Source organism: Sciurus vulgaris, assembly GCF_902686455.1.
Source record: "Sciurus vulgaris genome assembly, chromosome: 11".
NCBI lineage: Eukaryota > Metazoa > Chordata > Mammalia > Rodentia > Sciuridae > Sciurus > Sciurus vulgaris.
Window position 1 is genome coordinate 13,487,716 of NC_136472.1, and position 19,035 is coordinate 13,506,750.

General features: G+C 36.0%; 1 protein-coding gene across 5 annotated transcripts in view; it reads right to left on the minus strand.

Moving 5' to 3' along the window:
* Positions 1–7,287: 7,287 nt before the first annotated feature.
* MS4A13 (membrane spanning 4-domains A13) overlaps positions 7,288–19,035 on the minus strand; it is a 37,951-nt gene continuing 26,203 nt past the window's right edge. For all 5 annotated transcript variants that reach the window (XR_013757621.1, XM_079102763.1, XM_079102766.1 and 2 more), the window contains one exon: positions 7,288–8,146. Coding sequence is in view for 4 of the 5 variants with exons in the window: in XM_079102763.1 (XP_078958889.1) it covers positions 8,090–8,146 (57 nt within the window). In the remaining variant the exon portion in view is untranslated. The remainder of the gene's footprint in view (positions 8,147–19,035) is intronic.

A 19,035-nucleotide genomic window follows, 5' to 3' on the forward strand; every position in this document is an offset into this window, starting at 1 on the left:
AGATTTTAATTTCATGTTGGATGAATAGTTTTCAAATATTTTGTCCCATTTCAGGTTGTCTCTTCACTCTGCTGATTGTTTCCTTTGCTGTTTCATTTTTGGTCTGGTGGCCGGTGTTTGGGGGAATCTTATTTAAAAAATTGTGTGTACACGAATGTCTCAAAGTGTTTCTCCTTGTTTTCTGCTAGTAGCTTCATAGTTTCAGGTCTTATGTTTAGGTCGATGATCCATTTTGAGCTGATTTTTGTACAGGGCTGTGGTGGGCAAGACCCGGGGCCCAGGGTTACACCACATGCATCCAAGATGGGGACTGGCAGAGAGCCAAAGTGCGTGCTGAATGCGCCTTGAGAAAAACAGGAAGTGCTTACCATTGGCTGTATGATAATTAGTTCAGCTGCTTAGCGCGCGGACAGATATATCTTACATGTATGCTTGAGCTCGTATTGCTTGACCTTTAACAGGATTGGATGGACATATGTGATTACAATTGCTTATGCATGAGACTGCTTATATATTGAGGGTGTTATCTGAATAAAGAAGAAGCTGCTTCATGAACTTCTGAAGTGTACATGTCGTTTGTCCTGCTGGTCCGCGGCAAGTGGCACAGGGTGAGGTGGTTATTTTATTCTTATGCATATAGATATTCATTTCCCAGCACCATCAATTGAAGCAGTTGTTCTTCATCTAATGCAGTTTTGGGTGTTGAAGATCGGTTGGGTGTAGACGTGCATTTATTTCAGAATTCTCATTCTGTTCCATTGGTGTCAGTTGTAATAGTACCATGATTTTGTACTTTTATAGCTTTGTAGTATGTTTTGAGAGCAAGTATTTTGATTCCTTCATTTTGTTCAAGATGGCTTTGGCTATTTGGAGTCTTTTGTAGTTCTATTCCATAAATATTTTAGTATTTATTTAATTTCTATTTCTGTAAAGAACGTCATTGGTATTTTGATGGAAATTGCATTAAAGCAGGAAATCACTTCGGATAGAATGGACATTTTAGTAATATTAATTCTTCCAATCTGTGGACATGGGGAGTCTTTCCAGTTTTTGTATCTTCAGCATTCTGTAATTTTTATTGTAGAGATCAATCCCTTCCTTGGTTAAATGTATTCCTAGATACTTGTTTTGTTTGTCATTACTGTGAATGGCATTCTTTTTTGATACTTTTTTTTTCTTTCTGTACTGGGGATTGAACTCAAGGCCTTGCACATGCTAGGAAAGTATTCTACCACTGAGCTATATCCCTAACTTTCATGATTTTTTTCTCAGGAAGTTCCTCATTGGTGTATAAATATGCTACTGATTTTCGTATGTTGATTTTGTATACTACTTCACTGAATTTGTTCATCAGATCTCATAGTTTTTTGGTTGAGTTCTTTACTTTTCAGTGTACAAAATATCTAAAATAGGGATAATTTAACAGTCTATTTTTGTACTTGGTGTAACGTATACTTTATTTTTGTACTTGGTGTAACGTATAACTTCATTTACTTTGTATGTAGCTATTCCAGTTTCCAAGTACAATTTGATGACAAGAAAGTCCTTACCCCATTAAACAGTTTGACACCCTTGTTGAAACTCTATTCAGGAAATATGCAAGAGTTTATTTCTGTCTTCTCTATTCTGTCCCATTTGTCTGCATATCTGTCTTTAGCATCACACTGTTTCAGTAACTTAGCTTTGTAGTAGTTTTTTAATTCAGGAATTTTTGTGTATTAATCTTGTACCTTGAAACTTTGTAGAATTAGTTTATTAGCTTTAGTAGCCTTCTTGTGGTTTCTTTTGGATTTCCTATTTAGAGGATCATGTTGTGATTAGAGAGTATTTAGCCCTTCCTTTCCAATTTAGATGCTTTTCTTTTCAGTCTAATTACTCTTGCTAAAACTTGCGGTATGATGTTGAATGCCACAGGTGAAAGGAGCATCCTTATCCTGATCCTGATACTTATTTCACTAATTTCAGCTGGATCATTATTTCTTTCCTTCTGCTGTTTTTGGGATGGGTTTGCTCATTTTCCTGATTTCTTCAATGACCATCAATCATTCAGAAGTAGCAAGGATGTGGGCAAAAGGTACCCTCATAAATTGTTGGTAGGACTGGAAATTAGTACAACCAAACTGGAAAGCAGCATGGAGATTCCTCGAGAAACTAGGAAACTAGCATATGATCCAACTGCCCCTCTCACTGGTTTTTATCCAAAAGAATTAAAATCAGTATGATCAAGTGATACATCAGTGTTTATAGCAGCACAACTCACAAGTACTAAGTTATGGAACCATCCTAGGGAAATGGCAGATAATGGACTAAGAAAATATGTATATAAACAATGGATTTTTACTCAACCATAAATAAAAATGAAATTATGACATTTGCTGATAAATGGATGGAACTGTAGAACACAATGCTATGTGAAATAAGCCAGACTCAGAAAGTCAAAAGTCTAGTGTTTTCTCTCATATGCAGAAGCTAGAGCAAATAAGGGGGGAAATGAGGAGGGGGGATCACCCCAAAATAAAAGGGATATAGTGGAGCAAAGGAAGGGGACTAAGAGGGAGGAAGAATGAGAAAAGGCAGGAACCATGGAATGATATTGACCAAGTTATGCTATGTACATATGTTAAAATACCACAGTGAATTTCACCTTTATATATCTATGAAGCAGTGATTAAAAAACAATTAATATATGGAAGGGAGATCTGTGGAGCAGAAAAAGAGGAATAGAGGGTGAGAACAAGGAGGGAAAGAGAAAGTACTGGGGACTGAAGTGGAGCAAATCATATTTCATGCATGTGTGATTATGCCAATATGAATCCCAATATTACATATAAATAAAATGCATTAATAATGTTTTTTAAAGTATATTTTTCAAACTCTATGTGTTGTATAGTTTGTGTATAGTTTCTGTAGGGTTTTTTTCTGTTTATGTCTAATTTTATTCCATAATGATCTGATGAGATGCAAGGAATTATTTTTTTTTTTGTATTCCTATAACTTATTTGTGGCCTAATATATGATGTATTTTGTAGGAAGTTCAATAGGTAGCTGAAAAGTGTATGAAATTGCTACTGGGTGAAATATTCTTCAGATATCTGCTAAATTCATTTGGTCTAAAAATTGTTTTAACTCTATAATATCTTTGTTGACTTTTTTTTGTTGTTAGGATAACTTATTCATTTGTGACAGTGGTACACTGAAATCACCCACTCCTATTGTATTGGGGTCTATGTTTGTCCTGTCAAGTATTGTTCATTTTATGAAATTGGGTGCTCTGGCATTTGGAGCATAAATATTTACAATCATTATATATTCTTTTAAAAATTATTGTTCTTTGCAGTTATAATTTTAGGGTTCATTTTGACATAATTATAAAAGCACAGAATATAATTTGCTCTAATTCAGTCTGTAGTACTTCCCCTTTCCCTCTCTTTCTCCTTCCCACATTCCCCATTCCCTTCCCTCTACTCTGCTGACCTTTCTGCTATTTACTTAATTTTAAATTAGTGCCTTGTGGAAATACATAAAGGTGAGATTTGCTGTGGTATATTCACATATATATGTAGGAAAATTAGGTCAGATTGATTCCATACATCATTATATATACTTGTTGGATTGCTTCCTTTACCAGTACATAGACCTTTGTCTCTTCTGATTAATTTTGGCTTGAAATCAGCTTTGTTAGATATGAATATAGCTAGTCTTGCTTGTGCATTCCATTTGCATGGAATATAATTTTCCATTCTTTCAGTTTGTGTATGTCTTTGCCAATGAGTAGTGTTTCTTAAAGTCAACATATATTTGGGACTTGTTTTATAATATAGTTTCATCAATGTCTTTTAATTGGAGAATTAGGATGATTTACATTCAATGTCATTATAGAGAGGTGTGTTTTTACTTCCTGTCATTTTATCTTTAATGTTTAATTCATTCTTTTTTCTCATTTTCTCATTTGCTTATCTATTCTTCTAATGAGATTTATTATTTCCTATGTGCTCATGGTTGTGTTTATCTTCTGTAGAATTCCTTTGAGTATCTTCTGAAATGCTGGCTTCTTGGTCTTCAATTCCTTTAGTTTTATCTTGGAAGTTTTTTTTTTTTTTTTTTTTTTTTTTTTTTCCTGCTTCGAATCTGAAGGACAGTTTTGGTGTGCATAGAAATCTAGGATGGCAATTATTTTCTCTCAGGGCTTAAAGTATGTTGTTTCAAGTCCTCCTGGACTTTAGGAGTTTCTGCTGAGAAATCTGTTGTTACAAATGATTTGCTTTAAATGTGATCTACTCTTTTTCTCTTGCAGCTGTTTAATTTTTCTTTGTTCTGAATTTTTTGCATTTTAATTATAATGTGTTGTGGAGAGATTCTTGTCTTCTTTTTTCCAATTTGGGGTTCTAACTGGAGTCAATGTCTGAATGCCTATCTCATTTTCAAGGTTTGGGAAAATTTCTGCTATTATTTTACTGAATAGGTTATCAATGCCATTGGTATGTATCTCTTATCCTTCCTCCAGGCTTATGAGAATTGTTTCTCTTTATATTGTCCCCAGAGTTCTTGTGTATTCTGATTTTTTTCATTATTTCTATTTATATGTTCAGGCTCCACAACCTTGTCTTCAGTCCTGAAATTCTGTCTTCTTGTTGACTTAGTCTATTGCTGAGACTTTCAATTGAGTTTTTCACTTGATTTATTGTGCTTTCATTTCTGTTTGGTTCTTTTCAGAATTTCCATAGAATTTTCATTCATATCCTGTATTGTCTTCCTTTTTAATTTTTATTTTAAAAAACTTATTTTAGTTGTAGGTGGACACAATACCTTTATTTTATTTTTTTTATGTGGTACTGAGGATCAAACCCAGTGTCTCACGTGTGCTAGGCAAGTGCTCTACCATTGAGCTACAACCCAAGTCCCTTGTCTTCTTTAATTCATTAAGTTATTTGTATCTTTTGAATTCATTGATTATTTTATCTCTCAATTTTCTGAATACTTTGTCCAAATTTCATTCACTTTGATATCTATGGATTCAGTGATTGGGGAGTTACAACTTTTGGAGGCATCTCATGTTTTCTCATTTTTCTTGCCATTCTATGTTGAGGTTTGCACATCTGTTGGGATGGCTTTTAGTGAGATATTATGCCTTTACTATATGCATTGGGTTGTGGGTATACCTCAGTGTCAAAGCACCTACTCAGCATAATATAAGAACTAAATTCATCTACCAGCACCACTGTGAAGGGAGAGAATAACCACCACTAGCAATAGTATTTTCAGATTCAACCATATGTCAACATATGATAAAAACTTATATATGTATGATCTCTGCAACTCCACTAACCAAAGAGAAAAGAGGATTAATAATATAGATTAGGCTGAAAAATTAGGCATTGATAATATACTTAACAATGAAAGATACAGATGGAAAGAAAGAAGAAGAGGGAGGGAAGATAGAAGAAATGAGATAGAATGGAATATAAATGAGAAAGGCAAAAAAATACTGACAAAAATTCAATTAATTAAAACATACTAATTAGAGAAAAAAAGGAAAAAATAAGGAAAAAAATAAGGAAAAAATAAGGAAAACTAGCATAAAAGCATAAGCAAAAACGAACAACAATGAAAATCACCATCTTGCTGAGATGATAAAAATGGAGAAACTTCTGGATCTTCAGATTTAAGATACACCAGATATGGGTAAATTTGTGGGGTGTAATTGCAGATCAGTTTGCTTTTTCTCAGTTCCAACCCATGAAGGCCAAACCTGATAGTGAAGTTTACAGGCTCAACTATACCCCTTCTTGCCCACCCAGAAGTACTATGGGAACATTCATTGCAGAGCTAAATTCACCTCAATGTTTCTGAATTTTGTGCCTGGGAATATGGGCATGGCTATAGTAGGGGCACTGGCTTAGACCTCTTGCCTACAGAGTCTGGGGACTGATTTAATTTGCATTAAGCCCTATACCCCAGGGGTCAATCTATGTGTTGAGCATGTGTGTGTGTGTGTGTGTGTGTGTGTGTGTGTGGCGGGGGATTGGAATGGGGTGAGGAAATGTCCAAGTTGCAGTGACTCCTCCAAACACCTTTGAGCATGGGTTAGGCAGTCAGGCCTGTATTGCTTGTCCTAGGATGAAGCACTGCAGGGGTAAGCACCCCACTAAACCCGGAGTCACACTTCCTACCCAGGCACTCCCACATCCACACCCTGCTGCTCTCAGACCTTGTTCTAAAATTTAGATGGCCAGTTTCCAAGGACCCGTTTTCATGCCTGCTGTAGCCCAGAGCTCCCCAATTTCATCCCGTCTCACTGCTGAGCCTGGTCCAGTCATCTGGTGCCCAGTGAAAAATGAGAGATTTCTGATTTCCTACACAGAAGGTGTAGAGAAATGCAGTATGGGAGTCTCATCTTCCACACCTTATTACTACGCAATATTACTTCTCTGCTAGGATGGCTAATCTGTCTGATAGTAGAGTCTGTTTTTTATTTTTTTAAATTCAGTAAGATTCCTTTCTTTCTTTTTTTTTGGACAATCTAGAGGGGAGTTTCCCCTGCCTCTCCAAGTAGCCACATGCCTGGCATGTGGTCTGGTGTAGTCTATATCTTTTTTTGTTCATTATTCTAAAAACAAAGAAACAATATTTCTGGGTTTTTCCTGGTCACGACTCTGGAGTCAGACTCCAGTGCTTTTCCAGTGCCCCCTTGTCTCATGTGCGGTCACATAACTGTTGATGTCAATTTCAATTCCATTATTGTTGTCAAAAATGAGAGAACTGACACCTTTCAATACTGATCCTCTCAAATAAAGAAACACAGAAAATCTCTTCATTTATTTGGGTCTTCTTGTTTACACTCAGTTCAATATATGGGTTATTTTTTTTCCAGAAATCTTACATATCCTGCTACCTTTATTTTCTGTCTCTTGTTAGCAGCATAGGGTTTAGCAATCCATTGTGATATATTTGGTTTTTATTCTGATGCCATACTATTTATTATTTGTTTCTTCTTTTCTTCATTTGAATTAAACAGATATTTAAAATGTATAATTATGAATCATAATTCTATGTATACTTCGAGCTCATGAACAGTGTCACTTTTAGAAGTGTTCAGAGCTGTTTATCCCTATTCATTGTATTTACTTCCCCCTGAGAACTTCATTGAGAACCAGCAGGACCATGAGTGAGCACAGCTGACAAGGGGCGGACTGTAAGCCACCATTCCTCCCTTCCCTTCTTCTCTTGCCAGACGGAAAGGATTCTAACTGACCGTAGTAGATAACAATCTGAAACACCTCAAGAGACAGGGCAGAAAACAAACAAAACGACATCGCCTTTAAAAGAGAGTTACATGGACTCAATGGCATGATTAGTATCACTGAACCAAGTTTTCTGAAGTAATGTTCCATAATGGAAAAGAGGGTAAACTGGATTCAGATCAGATTCCTGGGAACTTCCTATTGGGTAAAGGCGGTTTGCTTTGAAAAGCAAGTGGACAGAGGACCCAAACAATGATAAGCAGGATGCAGGGGGAATGAAAGGGGAAGAAAGACAGCAGAAGCTCTCAGGGCAGAAAGGAACTTTAATGAGAAGAGGAGAAGTCAAGGAACAATGAAGGAACTTGATTCATACTTTGATTCATACTTTTGATTCATACTTTGATTCGTATTTTGTTAAGGTAGAGGCTAGTTCAGGTAGAAGAACTCAGAAGATGAAATGTGCTTTTTACTCATACAAACATAAATTAGTTTTTCTGTGAATTATACATCGTGCTTCAAGTCTTCATGACCTGCACTCTAGAAGTAAATCTTTTTTATGCTCTTTTATAAAAGCTGTGTAAGGGAAAGTTGAGAGCTATGTAGAGTATCCAGATAACAAATCCTTTCTCCTAATAGTCTTGTGTTTATATGGGGAAGAGCTTTCCCCTTGGAGCTTAGAAAACGTTACATATAGAAATTTCTTGAATACTAAGGTGAAAAATCCAACTTGTTTGGTATTTTCTTTTATACAAAATCTGTGGGCTTTGTATCAGCTTTGTTCTATGGAAACAATCATATCACCCATATCAGGTGTCAACACCAGTAAAAATCTCACATTTCTAAGGTTTTCAAGAAGAGCTCTCAATGTCTTCTGTATTAATTGAAACGTCTTCAGATTTCGTAGCCTGGAAAAAAATTAACCAATTACAAGTCACATCAGGTTTCTTAAAATCATATAAGAAATAGATAATTTTTCAAAACACAATGTTGATATTTATTGAATAAAATCTTCAACTGTCTTTTGTCTTATTACTGTCTCATTCCTACCTCAGCTCACCTTTTTAATACCAACGGAATTGCTTCTAACTTTTGGTATACTTCCTGGATTTTTCAATAAAAATACTCATGGCCGGATGTCAGGACCCCCAAATTCACCTGAACTTCTCATGATACTTCCCAACTATTATCTATTCCTTCCCTCCCAGGTAATGTGTCATTTTGACTTTCAGGTAATCAGCCCCCCACCCCTTTATTTTTTCCTTTCTAGTTTCACCAAATGAACTCGTATTCCTACTTAAACAATGTAATTTAGCTTTAGTTTTCCTAGTTTTGAATTTTGTTTGAATGGAATACAAAAACATGAATTCTTTAGAGTCTTCCTTTACGTTTCTAAGTATAAGTTAGTGCATTTTAATTGTTACATAGAATTATAATAGAGAATTCTACCCCAGTTATTCACCTCTCACTTGTTTTTGTTGTTTCCTTTTTGGAACTATTGAAAATAACTGGGTGTATAACAAGGAGTTAGATTACTGATCAAATGGTTAAGCACATCTTAACTTTTCATAGGTAATGTCTAAAAGGTTTTCAAAATTTGTTGTGATAATTTATATTCTAATCAAAAGCATAAGTTTTCTTTTATCTATAGTCTTTAATATTACCTAGAATTATAAATAATTGGACATTTAATTATTGTTAGTGTTTAATTAATGTCTCATTTAGTTTTCTTTTTAAAAATTTTTATTGTTCTTTTTAGAGATACATGACTACAGAGTGCATTTTGACATACGTACATACATGGAGTATAACTTCCCATTCTTGTGGTTGTACATAATGTGGAGTTACGGGAGATTCAAGATGGCGGACTAGAGGGAGGCTGCGTTCCTTGTTGCTCTGTAACTCCGGTTTCAAGCAGAGGATATCTGTTTCTTGGAAAGGCAATTTTTGCTTCTTATCGATCCCCTGCTGTTTACCCCATTTGTCTGCTGTGATCACCTGCAGTCTGCCAGCATATCGACGCCTTTTTTGAGAGCAGATTGCTCACTGTCAGGCGCCTATCATCTGCCATTTGTCTGCCTCTCGCCTGTCCATCGCCTGACTTACACCTATCCATCACCCAACACATGAGGTTCACCTCCTGATCGACCGACAACAATCAGCAAACTGATCACCAACTGCCAGTGGAGCACCAGCTGCCTGCTGTTGCCTGGAAGTTCACTGTTACAGTACCTGCAGGTTTGATTACACGTGGCTGCCACCATTTTGAGACAGCAGCCAGGTCCCGTAGGACCCCTGGCTGGATTGACTGAGCCCCATCTTCAGGATCCTTCAGCCCGACCGATAACACCCTGCCTCTGGGGCACTCACATCGACTGACTGCTCCCTGCTGCCAGGACCCCAGACCAACTGGCTGCGCCCTATCACCGGGACCCCAGACCGACTGATTACACCTGGCCTCTAGGATCCCGCAACCACACCAAACACACCGGACCTCCAGGTCCCCTGCCTGACCAACCGCATCCCGCCTCCAGGACCTCCAGCTGACCACGACCACACCCTGAGCTGCAGCTCCCATTTGCCAACACATTTCGAAGCCAGAGCAGCCATCTTGGGTAATCCTGGATGCCATTGTAACGATCTTTAGGTGGGGCAAATCCCATACTGAGACACCTGCTGGAGGTTGAAGCTCATTGTCAGGTACCTCTCCTGCATCAGGCTACTGAACACTGGGAGGTTTCATTACTATATGACTGTTATACTGTAGACTTTCTTTTTTCTCCTTATTGAAAAACTTTAAGTTTTTATTTCTTTATTTTCTTGCCCTCTTTTCCTTTTGTTTGCCTGTTCCCTCAGAGTCTCTTTCTCCCTTTTTTGCATGCTACCCTCCAATTTCTTTTGATTACACTCTCACCCTTTCTATTATCTAGAAATTCTGTATATTATTTTCTTATTCCATTAACAGCCACACTCTACATCCCTCTGCATCCTCTTTGTCCTACATTAGAAACTGCAGACCTTATTGCAAACCTGTTTGTTTTATCGAAGATAACATTTGAACTCATTCTGTTTATTATGACAATATTGTTATTGTCCTCATAGAGGCTATTTGGTCTAGGATTGCATAGTGTCTGAATTGGGCACTGCTAATATTGATCTCCCCTTAAAGAAAGGGTTTTGGAAACCTATAGGGCCACTATAAGCCTATAGGGGGAAATCTGCAATACCCCAGATCTGGACTGCTAGAGGGGAAGATACATGAACAACATGAAAAAACAAGGGAAGAAAATGATCCAAATAAATCTAGATTCTATAGTAATAGAATCCAATGACAGTATGTTAGAAGAAATGTCAGAAAAGGACTTCAGATTATACATGATTAAGATGATTCACGAAGCAAAGGATGAGATAAGAGAGCAAATGCAGGCAATGAATGATAATACCAATAAGCTGAAAGAGCACCTGCAAGAAGCAAAAGATCATTTCAACAAAGAGATAGAGATTCTAAAAAAAAGAAAAAAACAAAACAAAACAGAAATCCTTGAAATGAAGGAAACAATAAACCAAATAAAAAACCCAGTGGAAAGCATCACCAACAGACTAGACCACTTGGAAGACAGAACCTCAGACAATGAAGAGAAAATATTTGACCTTGAAAATAAAGTTGCCCAAACAGAGAATATGGTAAGAAATCATGAATAGAATCTCCAAGAACTATGGGACATCATGAAAAGACCAAATTTAAGAATTATTGGCATTGAGGAAGGCACAGACATACAAACCAAAGGAATGAACAACCTATTCAATGAAATAATATCAGAAAATTTCCCAAGCCTGAAGAATGAAATGAAAATCAAATACAAGAGGCTTACAGAACACCAAAATGCACAAAATCACAACAGATCCACACCAAGACACATTACAATGAAAATGCCTAACATTCAAAATAAAGATAGGATTTTGAAGGCCACGAGAGAAAAGCATCAGATTACATATAGGGGGAGACCAATACAGATAGCAGCCGACTTCTCAACCCAGACTCTAAAAGCTAGAAGGGCCTGAAAGAACATGGTTGCCAACCAGGAATCCTATACCCAGCAAAACTAACCTTCAGATTTGAAGATGAAATAAAATCCTTCCATGATAAACAAAAGTTAAAAGAATTTACAAATAGAAAGCCTGCACTACAGAATGTTCTCAACAAAATATTCCATAAGGAGAAAATGAAAAACAACAATGTAGGTCAGCAAAGGGAGGAACTACCTTAGAGAAAAACCACTCAGAGGAGAAACCGAGCCAACTTAAAAACCACAAATGAGCCAAATGACTGGGAATACAAATCATATGTCAATAATAACTCTGAACGTTAATGGCCTAAACTCATCAATCAAAAGACATAGACTGGCAGAATGGATTAAAAAAGAAAGACCCAACAATATGCTGCCTGCAAGAGACTCATCTCTTAGAAAAAGACATCCACAGTCTAAAAGTGAAAGGATGGGAAAAACCTACCATGCACATGGACTCAGTAAAAAAAGCAGGGTTTCCATCCTTATATCAGATAAAGTGGACTTCAAGCCAAAGTTAGTCAGAAGGGATAAAGAAGGGCATTTCATACTGCTTAATGGAACCATAAATCAGGGAGACATAATGATAGTAAATATTTATGCCCCAAACAATGGTGCACCCCTGTATATCAAATAAATCCTTCTCAATTTCAGGAATCACATAGACCACAACACAATAATTCTGGGTGACTTTAAGCACCGCTGTCACCACTAGATAGATCTTCCAAACAAAACCAAACAAAGAAACCATAGAATTCATAAACACACTCAATAACCTAGACTTAATAGACATACATACAATATTCCATCCATCAACAAGCAGATTCACTTTCTTCTCAGCACCACATAGAATCTTCTCAAAATATACCATATGTTATACCATGAAGAATCCCTTAGGAAATGCAAAAAAATAGAGATACTGCCTTGTGTTCTATCAGATCATAATGGACTGAGAGTAGAATTCAATGACAAAATACAAAACAGAAATTACTCCAACACCTGGAGACTAAATGATATGCTATTGAAAACATGGATAACAGAAAACATCAGGGAGGAGATAAAAAAATTCTTAGAGGTCAATGAGAATGATGTTACAACATATCAAAATCTCTGGGACACTATGAAAGCGGTACTAAGAGGAAAATTCATTGCATGGAGCGCATTCCAGAAAAGAATGAAAAGTCAACAACTAAATGACCTAACATTACAGCTCAAAACCCTAGAAAAAGAAGAACAGAATAACAGCAAAATAGTAGAAGACAGGAAATAATTAAAATCAGAGCTGAAATCAATGAAATTGAAACAAAAGAGGCAATTCAAAAAATTAACAAAATAAAAAGTTGGTTCTTTGAGAAAGTAAACAAAATAGACCAACCCTTAGGCACACTAACAAAGAGAAGGAGAGAGAAAACTCAAATTACTAAAATTCTTGATGAAAAAGGAAATATCACAACAGACACCACTGAGATACATAACACAATGAGAAGCTACTTTGAAAATCTGTATTCCAACAAAATAGAAACTACCGAAGACATTGACAAATTTCTAGAGACATATGCTCCTCCCAAACTGAACCAGGAGGACATACACAATTTAAACAGATCAATGTCAAGCAATGAAATAGAAGAAGCCATTAAAAACCTACCAGCCAAGAAAAGCCCAGGACCAGACAGATTCTCAGCCGAGTTCTACAAGACCTTCAAAGAAGAACTCATTCCAATACTTCTCAAAGTATTCCAGGAAATAGAAAAGGAGGGTACCCTACCAAACTCATTCTATGAAGCTAATATCACCCTCATACCCAAACCAGGCAAAGACACATCTAGGAAAGAAAACTTTAGACCAAAATCCTTGATGAATATAGATGCAAAGATCCTTAACAAAATATTGGCAAACCATATCCAAAAACATATTAAGAAAATTGTGCACAACGATCAAGTGGGGTTCATCCCTGGAATGCAAGGATGGTTTAACATCCGTAAATCAATAAACGTAATCCATCATGTCAATAGACCTCAGGATAAGAATCATATAGTTATATCAATTGATGCAGAAAAAATGTTCAACAAAATTCAACAACCCTTCATGCTCAAAACACTAGAAAAAACAGGGACAGTAGGAACATACCTGAACATTATAAAGGCTATTTATGCTAAGCCCATGGCCAACATCATTCTTAATGGAGAAAAACTGAAACCATTCCCTTTAAAAACGGGAACAAGACAGGGATGTCCTCTTTCACCACTTCTATTTAACATTGTCCTCAAAACTCCAGCCAGAGTAATTAGGCAGACCAAATAAATTAAAGGGATACAAATAGAAAAAGAGGAACTTAAGCTGTCACTATTTGTGGATGACATGATTCTCTGTTTAGAGGATCCAAAAAACTCCTCCAGAAAACTTCTAGACCTCATCAATGAATTCAGCAAAATAGCAGGCTATAAAATCAACATGCATAAACCTAAAGCATTTTTATACCCAAGCCATGAAATAGCTAAAAGGGAAATGAGGAAAACAACTCCATTTGCAATAGCCTCAAAAAATAAAATAAAATACTTGGGCATCAATCTAACCAAAGAGGTAAAAGATCTCTACAATGAAAACTACAAAACATTGAAGAAAGAAATTGAGGAAGACCTTAGAAGATGGAAAGATCTCCCGTGTTCTTGGATAGGCAGAATTAATATTGTCAAAATGGCCATACTACCAAAAGTGCTATACAGATTCAGTGCAATTCCAATTAAAATCCCAATGATGTACCTTACAGAAATAGAGCAAGCAATCGTGAAATTCATCTGGAAGAATAAGAAACCCAGAATAGCTAAAGCAATCCTTAGCAGGAAGAATGAAACAGAGGGTATTGCAATACCAGACCTTCACCTATACTACAAAGCAATAGTAACAAAAATGGCATGGTATTGGCACCAAAATAGACAGGTAGATCAATGGTACAGAATAGAGGACACAGACACAAACCCAAATAAATACAATTTTCTCATCCTAGACAAAGCGGCCAAAAATATGCAATGGAGAAAAAAATAGCCTCTTCAACCAATGGTGCTGGGAAAACTGGAAATCCATATGCAACAGAATGAAACTAAATCCCTATCTCTCATCCTGCACAAAAATCAACTCACAATGAATCACGAACCTTGAAATCAGACCAGAGACCCTGCATCTTATAGAAGAAAAAGTAGGTCCAAATCTTCAACTTGTTGGCTTAGGATCAGACTTCCTTAACAGGACTCCCATAACACAAGAAATAAAAGTAAGAATCAATAACTGGATAGATTCAAACTAAAAAGCTTTCTCTCAGCAAAGGAAACTATCAGCAATGCGAAGAGAGAGCCTACATAGTGGGAGAATATCTTTGCCACTCATACTTCAGATAGAGCACTAATTTCCAGAATATATAAAGAACTCAAAAAACTCTGCACCAAGAATACAAATAACCCAATCAATAAATGGGCTAAGGATATGAACAGACACTTCACAGAAGAAGATCTACAAGCAATCAACAAACATGAAAAAATGTTCACCATCTTTAGTAATAGGAGAAATGCAAATCAAAACTACACTAAGATTCCAACTCCCCCTAATTAGAATGGCGATTATAAAGAACACAAGCAAGTGCTGGAGAGGATTTGGGGAAAAAGGTGCACTCATACATTGCTGGTGGGGCTGCAAATTAGTGCAGCCACTCTAGAAAGCAGTGCGGAGATTCCTTAGAAAGCTCGGAATGGAACCACCATTTGACCCAGCTATCCCACTCCTTGGTCTATACCCAAAGGACTTAAAATCAGCATACTACAGAGATACAGCCACATCAATGTTCATAGCTGCTCAATTCACAATAGCTAGACTGTGGAACCAACCTAGATGTCCTTCAATTGATGAATGGATAAAGAAACTGTGGTATATATATACAATGGAACATTACTCAGCTATAAAGAATAATAAAATTATGGCATTTGCAGGCAAATGGATGAAATTGGAGAATATCATGCTAAGTGAGATAAGCCAATCTCAAAAAAGCAAAGTACGAATGATCTTGCTGATAAGCAGATGATGACACATAATGGGGGGGTGTGAGGGAGGCAAGAATGGAGGAAGGAGGGACTGTATAGAGGGAAAAGAGAGGTGGGAGGGGTGGGGGGAAGGAAAAAATAACAATGAATCAAACATCATTACCCTATGTAAATGTATGATTACGCAAATGGTATGCTCTTACTCCATGTACAAACAGAAACAACATGTATCCCATTTTGTTTACAATAAAAATAAATATAAAAAAATAATGTGGAGTTACACTGGCCCTGTATTCATATATGAACATAGCAACGTTGTGTCCACTTCACTACTGCCTTTCCTATTCCCATCCCACTCCCTTGCCTTCATTCCTTTTGTCTAATCCAATGAACTTCTATTCTCCTGGCCAGTCTTATTGTGTGTTAGCATCTGCATATCAGGGAGAACATTTGGCCTTTGGTTTTTTGGAATCTGCTTATTTCATGTAACATAATAGTCTCCAGTTTCATCTATTTACTGGCAAATACCATGATTTCATTCTTCCTTATGACAGAGTAATATTCCCTTATGTATATGTCCCACAATTTCTTTATCATTTCATCTGTTGAAGGGCACTTTGATTGGTTCCATAGGTTAGCTATCATGAATTGAGCTGCTAAAAATACTGATGTGGCTGTTCACTGATGTATGCTGATTTTTAAGTCCTTTAGGAGTTTCTTAGGACTGGGATAAGTAGGTCAAATGGTGCTTCCACTTCAAGTTTTGTGAGAAATCTCCATACTGCTTTCCAGGGTGGTTGCTCCAATTTGCAGTCCCACAAGCAATGTATGAGTGTACCTTTTTCCTCACATCCTCACCAACATTTAATATTAATTGTATTCTTGAGAATTGCCATTCTGTCTGGAGTGAGATGGAATCTCAGTGCAGTTATAATTTGTATTTCTCTAATAGCTAGTGACATTGAACATTTTTTTATATATTGATTGATTGTATTTCTTCTTCTGTGAAGTATCTGTTCAGTTCCTTTGCCCATTTATAGACTGAATTATTTGATGATTTTTGCTGGTTTTTTTTTTTTTTTTTTTTTTTTTGGTGTTAAGTTTCTTGAGTTCTTTATATGTCCTGGTGATTCATGCTCTATCTGAGGTGCAGGTGGTAAAGATTTTCTCTCATTCTGTAAGCCCTCTCTTTCCATTCTTGATTATTTCCTTTGCTGTGAAGAAACTTTGTAGTTTGATACCATCCCATTTACTGATTCTTGATTTTACTTCTTGCACTTTAGAAGTCTTGTTGAGGAATTCAGTTTCCTAAGTTGACATGATAGAGATTTGACCTACTTTTTCTTCTGGTAGGCACAGGGTCTCTGGTCTAATGGCAAGTTCCTTGATCTAGTTGGATTTTGTACAGGGTGAGTGACAAGGGTTCAATTTCATTTTACCACATATGGATTTCCAGTTTTCCCAGCACCATTGGTTAAAGAGGTTATCTTTTTTCCAGTGTATGTTCATGGCACCTTTGTCTAGTATGAGATAACTGTATTTATGTGAGTACATCTCTGTGTTTTCTATTCTGGCCCATTGGTCTTCATGTCTGTTTTAGTGCCAATACCTTGCTGTTTTTGTTACTATAGCTCTGGAGTATAATTTAAGGTCTGGTATTGTGATGCCTCCTGCTTCACTTTTCTCACTAAGGATTGCTTTGGCTATTCTGGGCCTCTTATTTTTCCTGATGAATTTCATGACCACCCTTTCTATCTCTATTTAGGACATTGTTGGAATATTAATAGGCACTACACTAAATCTGTATGGCATTTTTGGTAGTAGTATGGCCACTTTGACAATATTAATTCTGCCTATCCAAGAGCATGGGAGATCTTTTCAACTTCTAAAGTCTTCTTCAATTTCTTTCTTTAGTGTTCTGTAGTTTTAATTGTAGAGGTATTTCTCCTCTTTTGTTAGATGGATTCCTAAATATTTTATTTTTTCAAGGCTATTGTGAATGGGATGGTTTTCCTAATTTATCACTGATGTACAGGAATACAATTGATTTATAGGTATTAATTTTATATCCTGTTTCTTTCCTAAATTCATTTATGAGTTCTAGAAGTTTTCTGGTGGAGTTTTATTTGGGTATTCTAAATATAGATTCATGTTGTCAGCAAAGAGAGTTGAGTTCTTCTTTTCCTCTTCTTATACCTTTAATTTCTTTCTTGTCTAATTGCACTGGCTAGAGTTTCAAGAACAACACTGAATAGAAGGTGAAAGAGGGCATCCTTGTTGTGTTTGTTTCTAGAGGGAAGACCTTCCATTTTTCTCTACTTAGAATGATGTTGACCTTTGGTTTAACACACATAGCATTTATAATGTTGAGGTATGCTCCTACTAGTCCTAGTTTTTCTAGTGTTTTGAACACGAATGGATGCTATATTTTGTCAAATGCTTTTTCTGAATATATTTTGATAATCATGTGATTCCTGTCTTTAAGTCTATTGATGTGATGAATTATGTTTATTAATTTCCATATGTTGAACCAAACTTGCATCCCTGAGGTGAACCCTACTTGATCATTGTACACTATGTTTTTGTTTTTGTATGCAATTTGCCAGAATTTTATTAAGAATTTTTGAAACTATGTTCACCAGGGATATTGATCTGAAGTTTTCTTTCCTTAGTCTTTATCTGGTTTTGGCAACAGGGTGATACTAGATTCATAGAATGAGTTCAGATGTGTTCCCTCCTTTTCTATTTCACAAAGTAATTTGAGGACTATTGGAGTAAGTTCTTCTTTGAAGGTCTTGTAGAACTCAGCTGAGAATCTGTCTGGTCCTGGGGCTTTTCTTTGTTGGTAGGGTTTTGAATGGCATCTTCGATTTCATTGCTTGAAGCTGATTTATTTAAATATTCTATGTCCTCCTTATTCAATTTGGGTAGGTCATATGTCTCTAGAAATTTGTTGATGTCTTCAATATTTTCTATTTTATTAGAGTATACATTTTCAAAATACTTTCTTTTCATCTGCATTTCAGTAGTGTGTATTATGATCTTTCTTTTTTCTCTTTCTTTTTACAAATTTTAGTAATTTGAGTTTTCTTTTTCTTTCTCTTCATTAGCTTGGCTAAGGGTTTATCAATTTTATTTTTTTAAAAGAACCAACTTTTTGTCAATTTTTTGAATTTTTTGTCTTAATTTCATTGATTTCAACTCTGTTTTTAAGTATTTACTGTCTTCTGTTGGTTTTTGGTGTTGATTTGTTCTTTTTGTAGGGCTTTGAGATGTAACATTAGGTTATTTGGATTTTCTAATCTTATAATGAATGAGCTCAATGCAATGAACTTCAGAGTGTCCCAGAGATTTTGATATGCTGTATCACTATTCTCATTTATCTCTAAGTATTTTTAATATTTTATCCCTGATTTCTTCTGCTATCCTTTGGTCATTCAATAGTGTATTATTTAGTCTGCAGAGTTAGAGTAGATTGTACTTTTTATTCCATCATTGATTTCTAATTTTATTCCATTACGATCTGATAAAATGAAAGGCATTATCTTCATTTTTTTGTATTTGCTAATAGTTGCTTTATGACCTAAGATATGGTCTATTTTGAGAAGGATCCATTTCATCCGAGAAGAAAGTGTATTCAGTCATTGATGAGGTATTTTATATATGTCTGTTAAGTCTGAATTATTAATTATAATTTTTAGT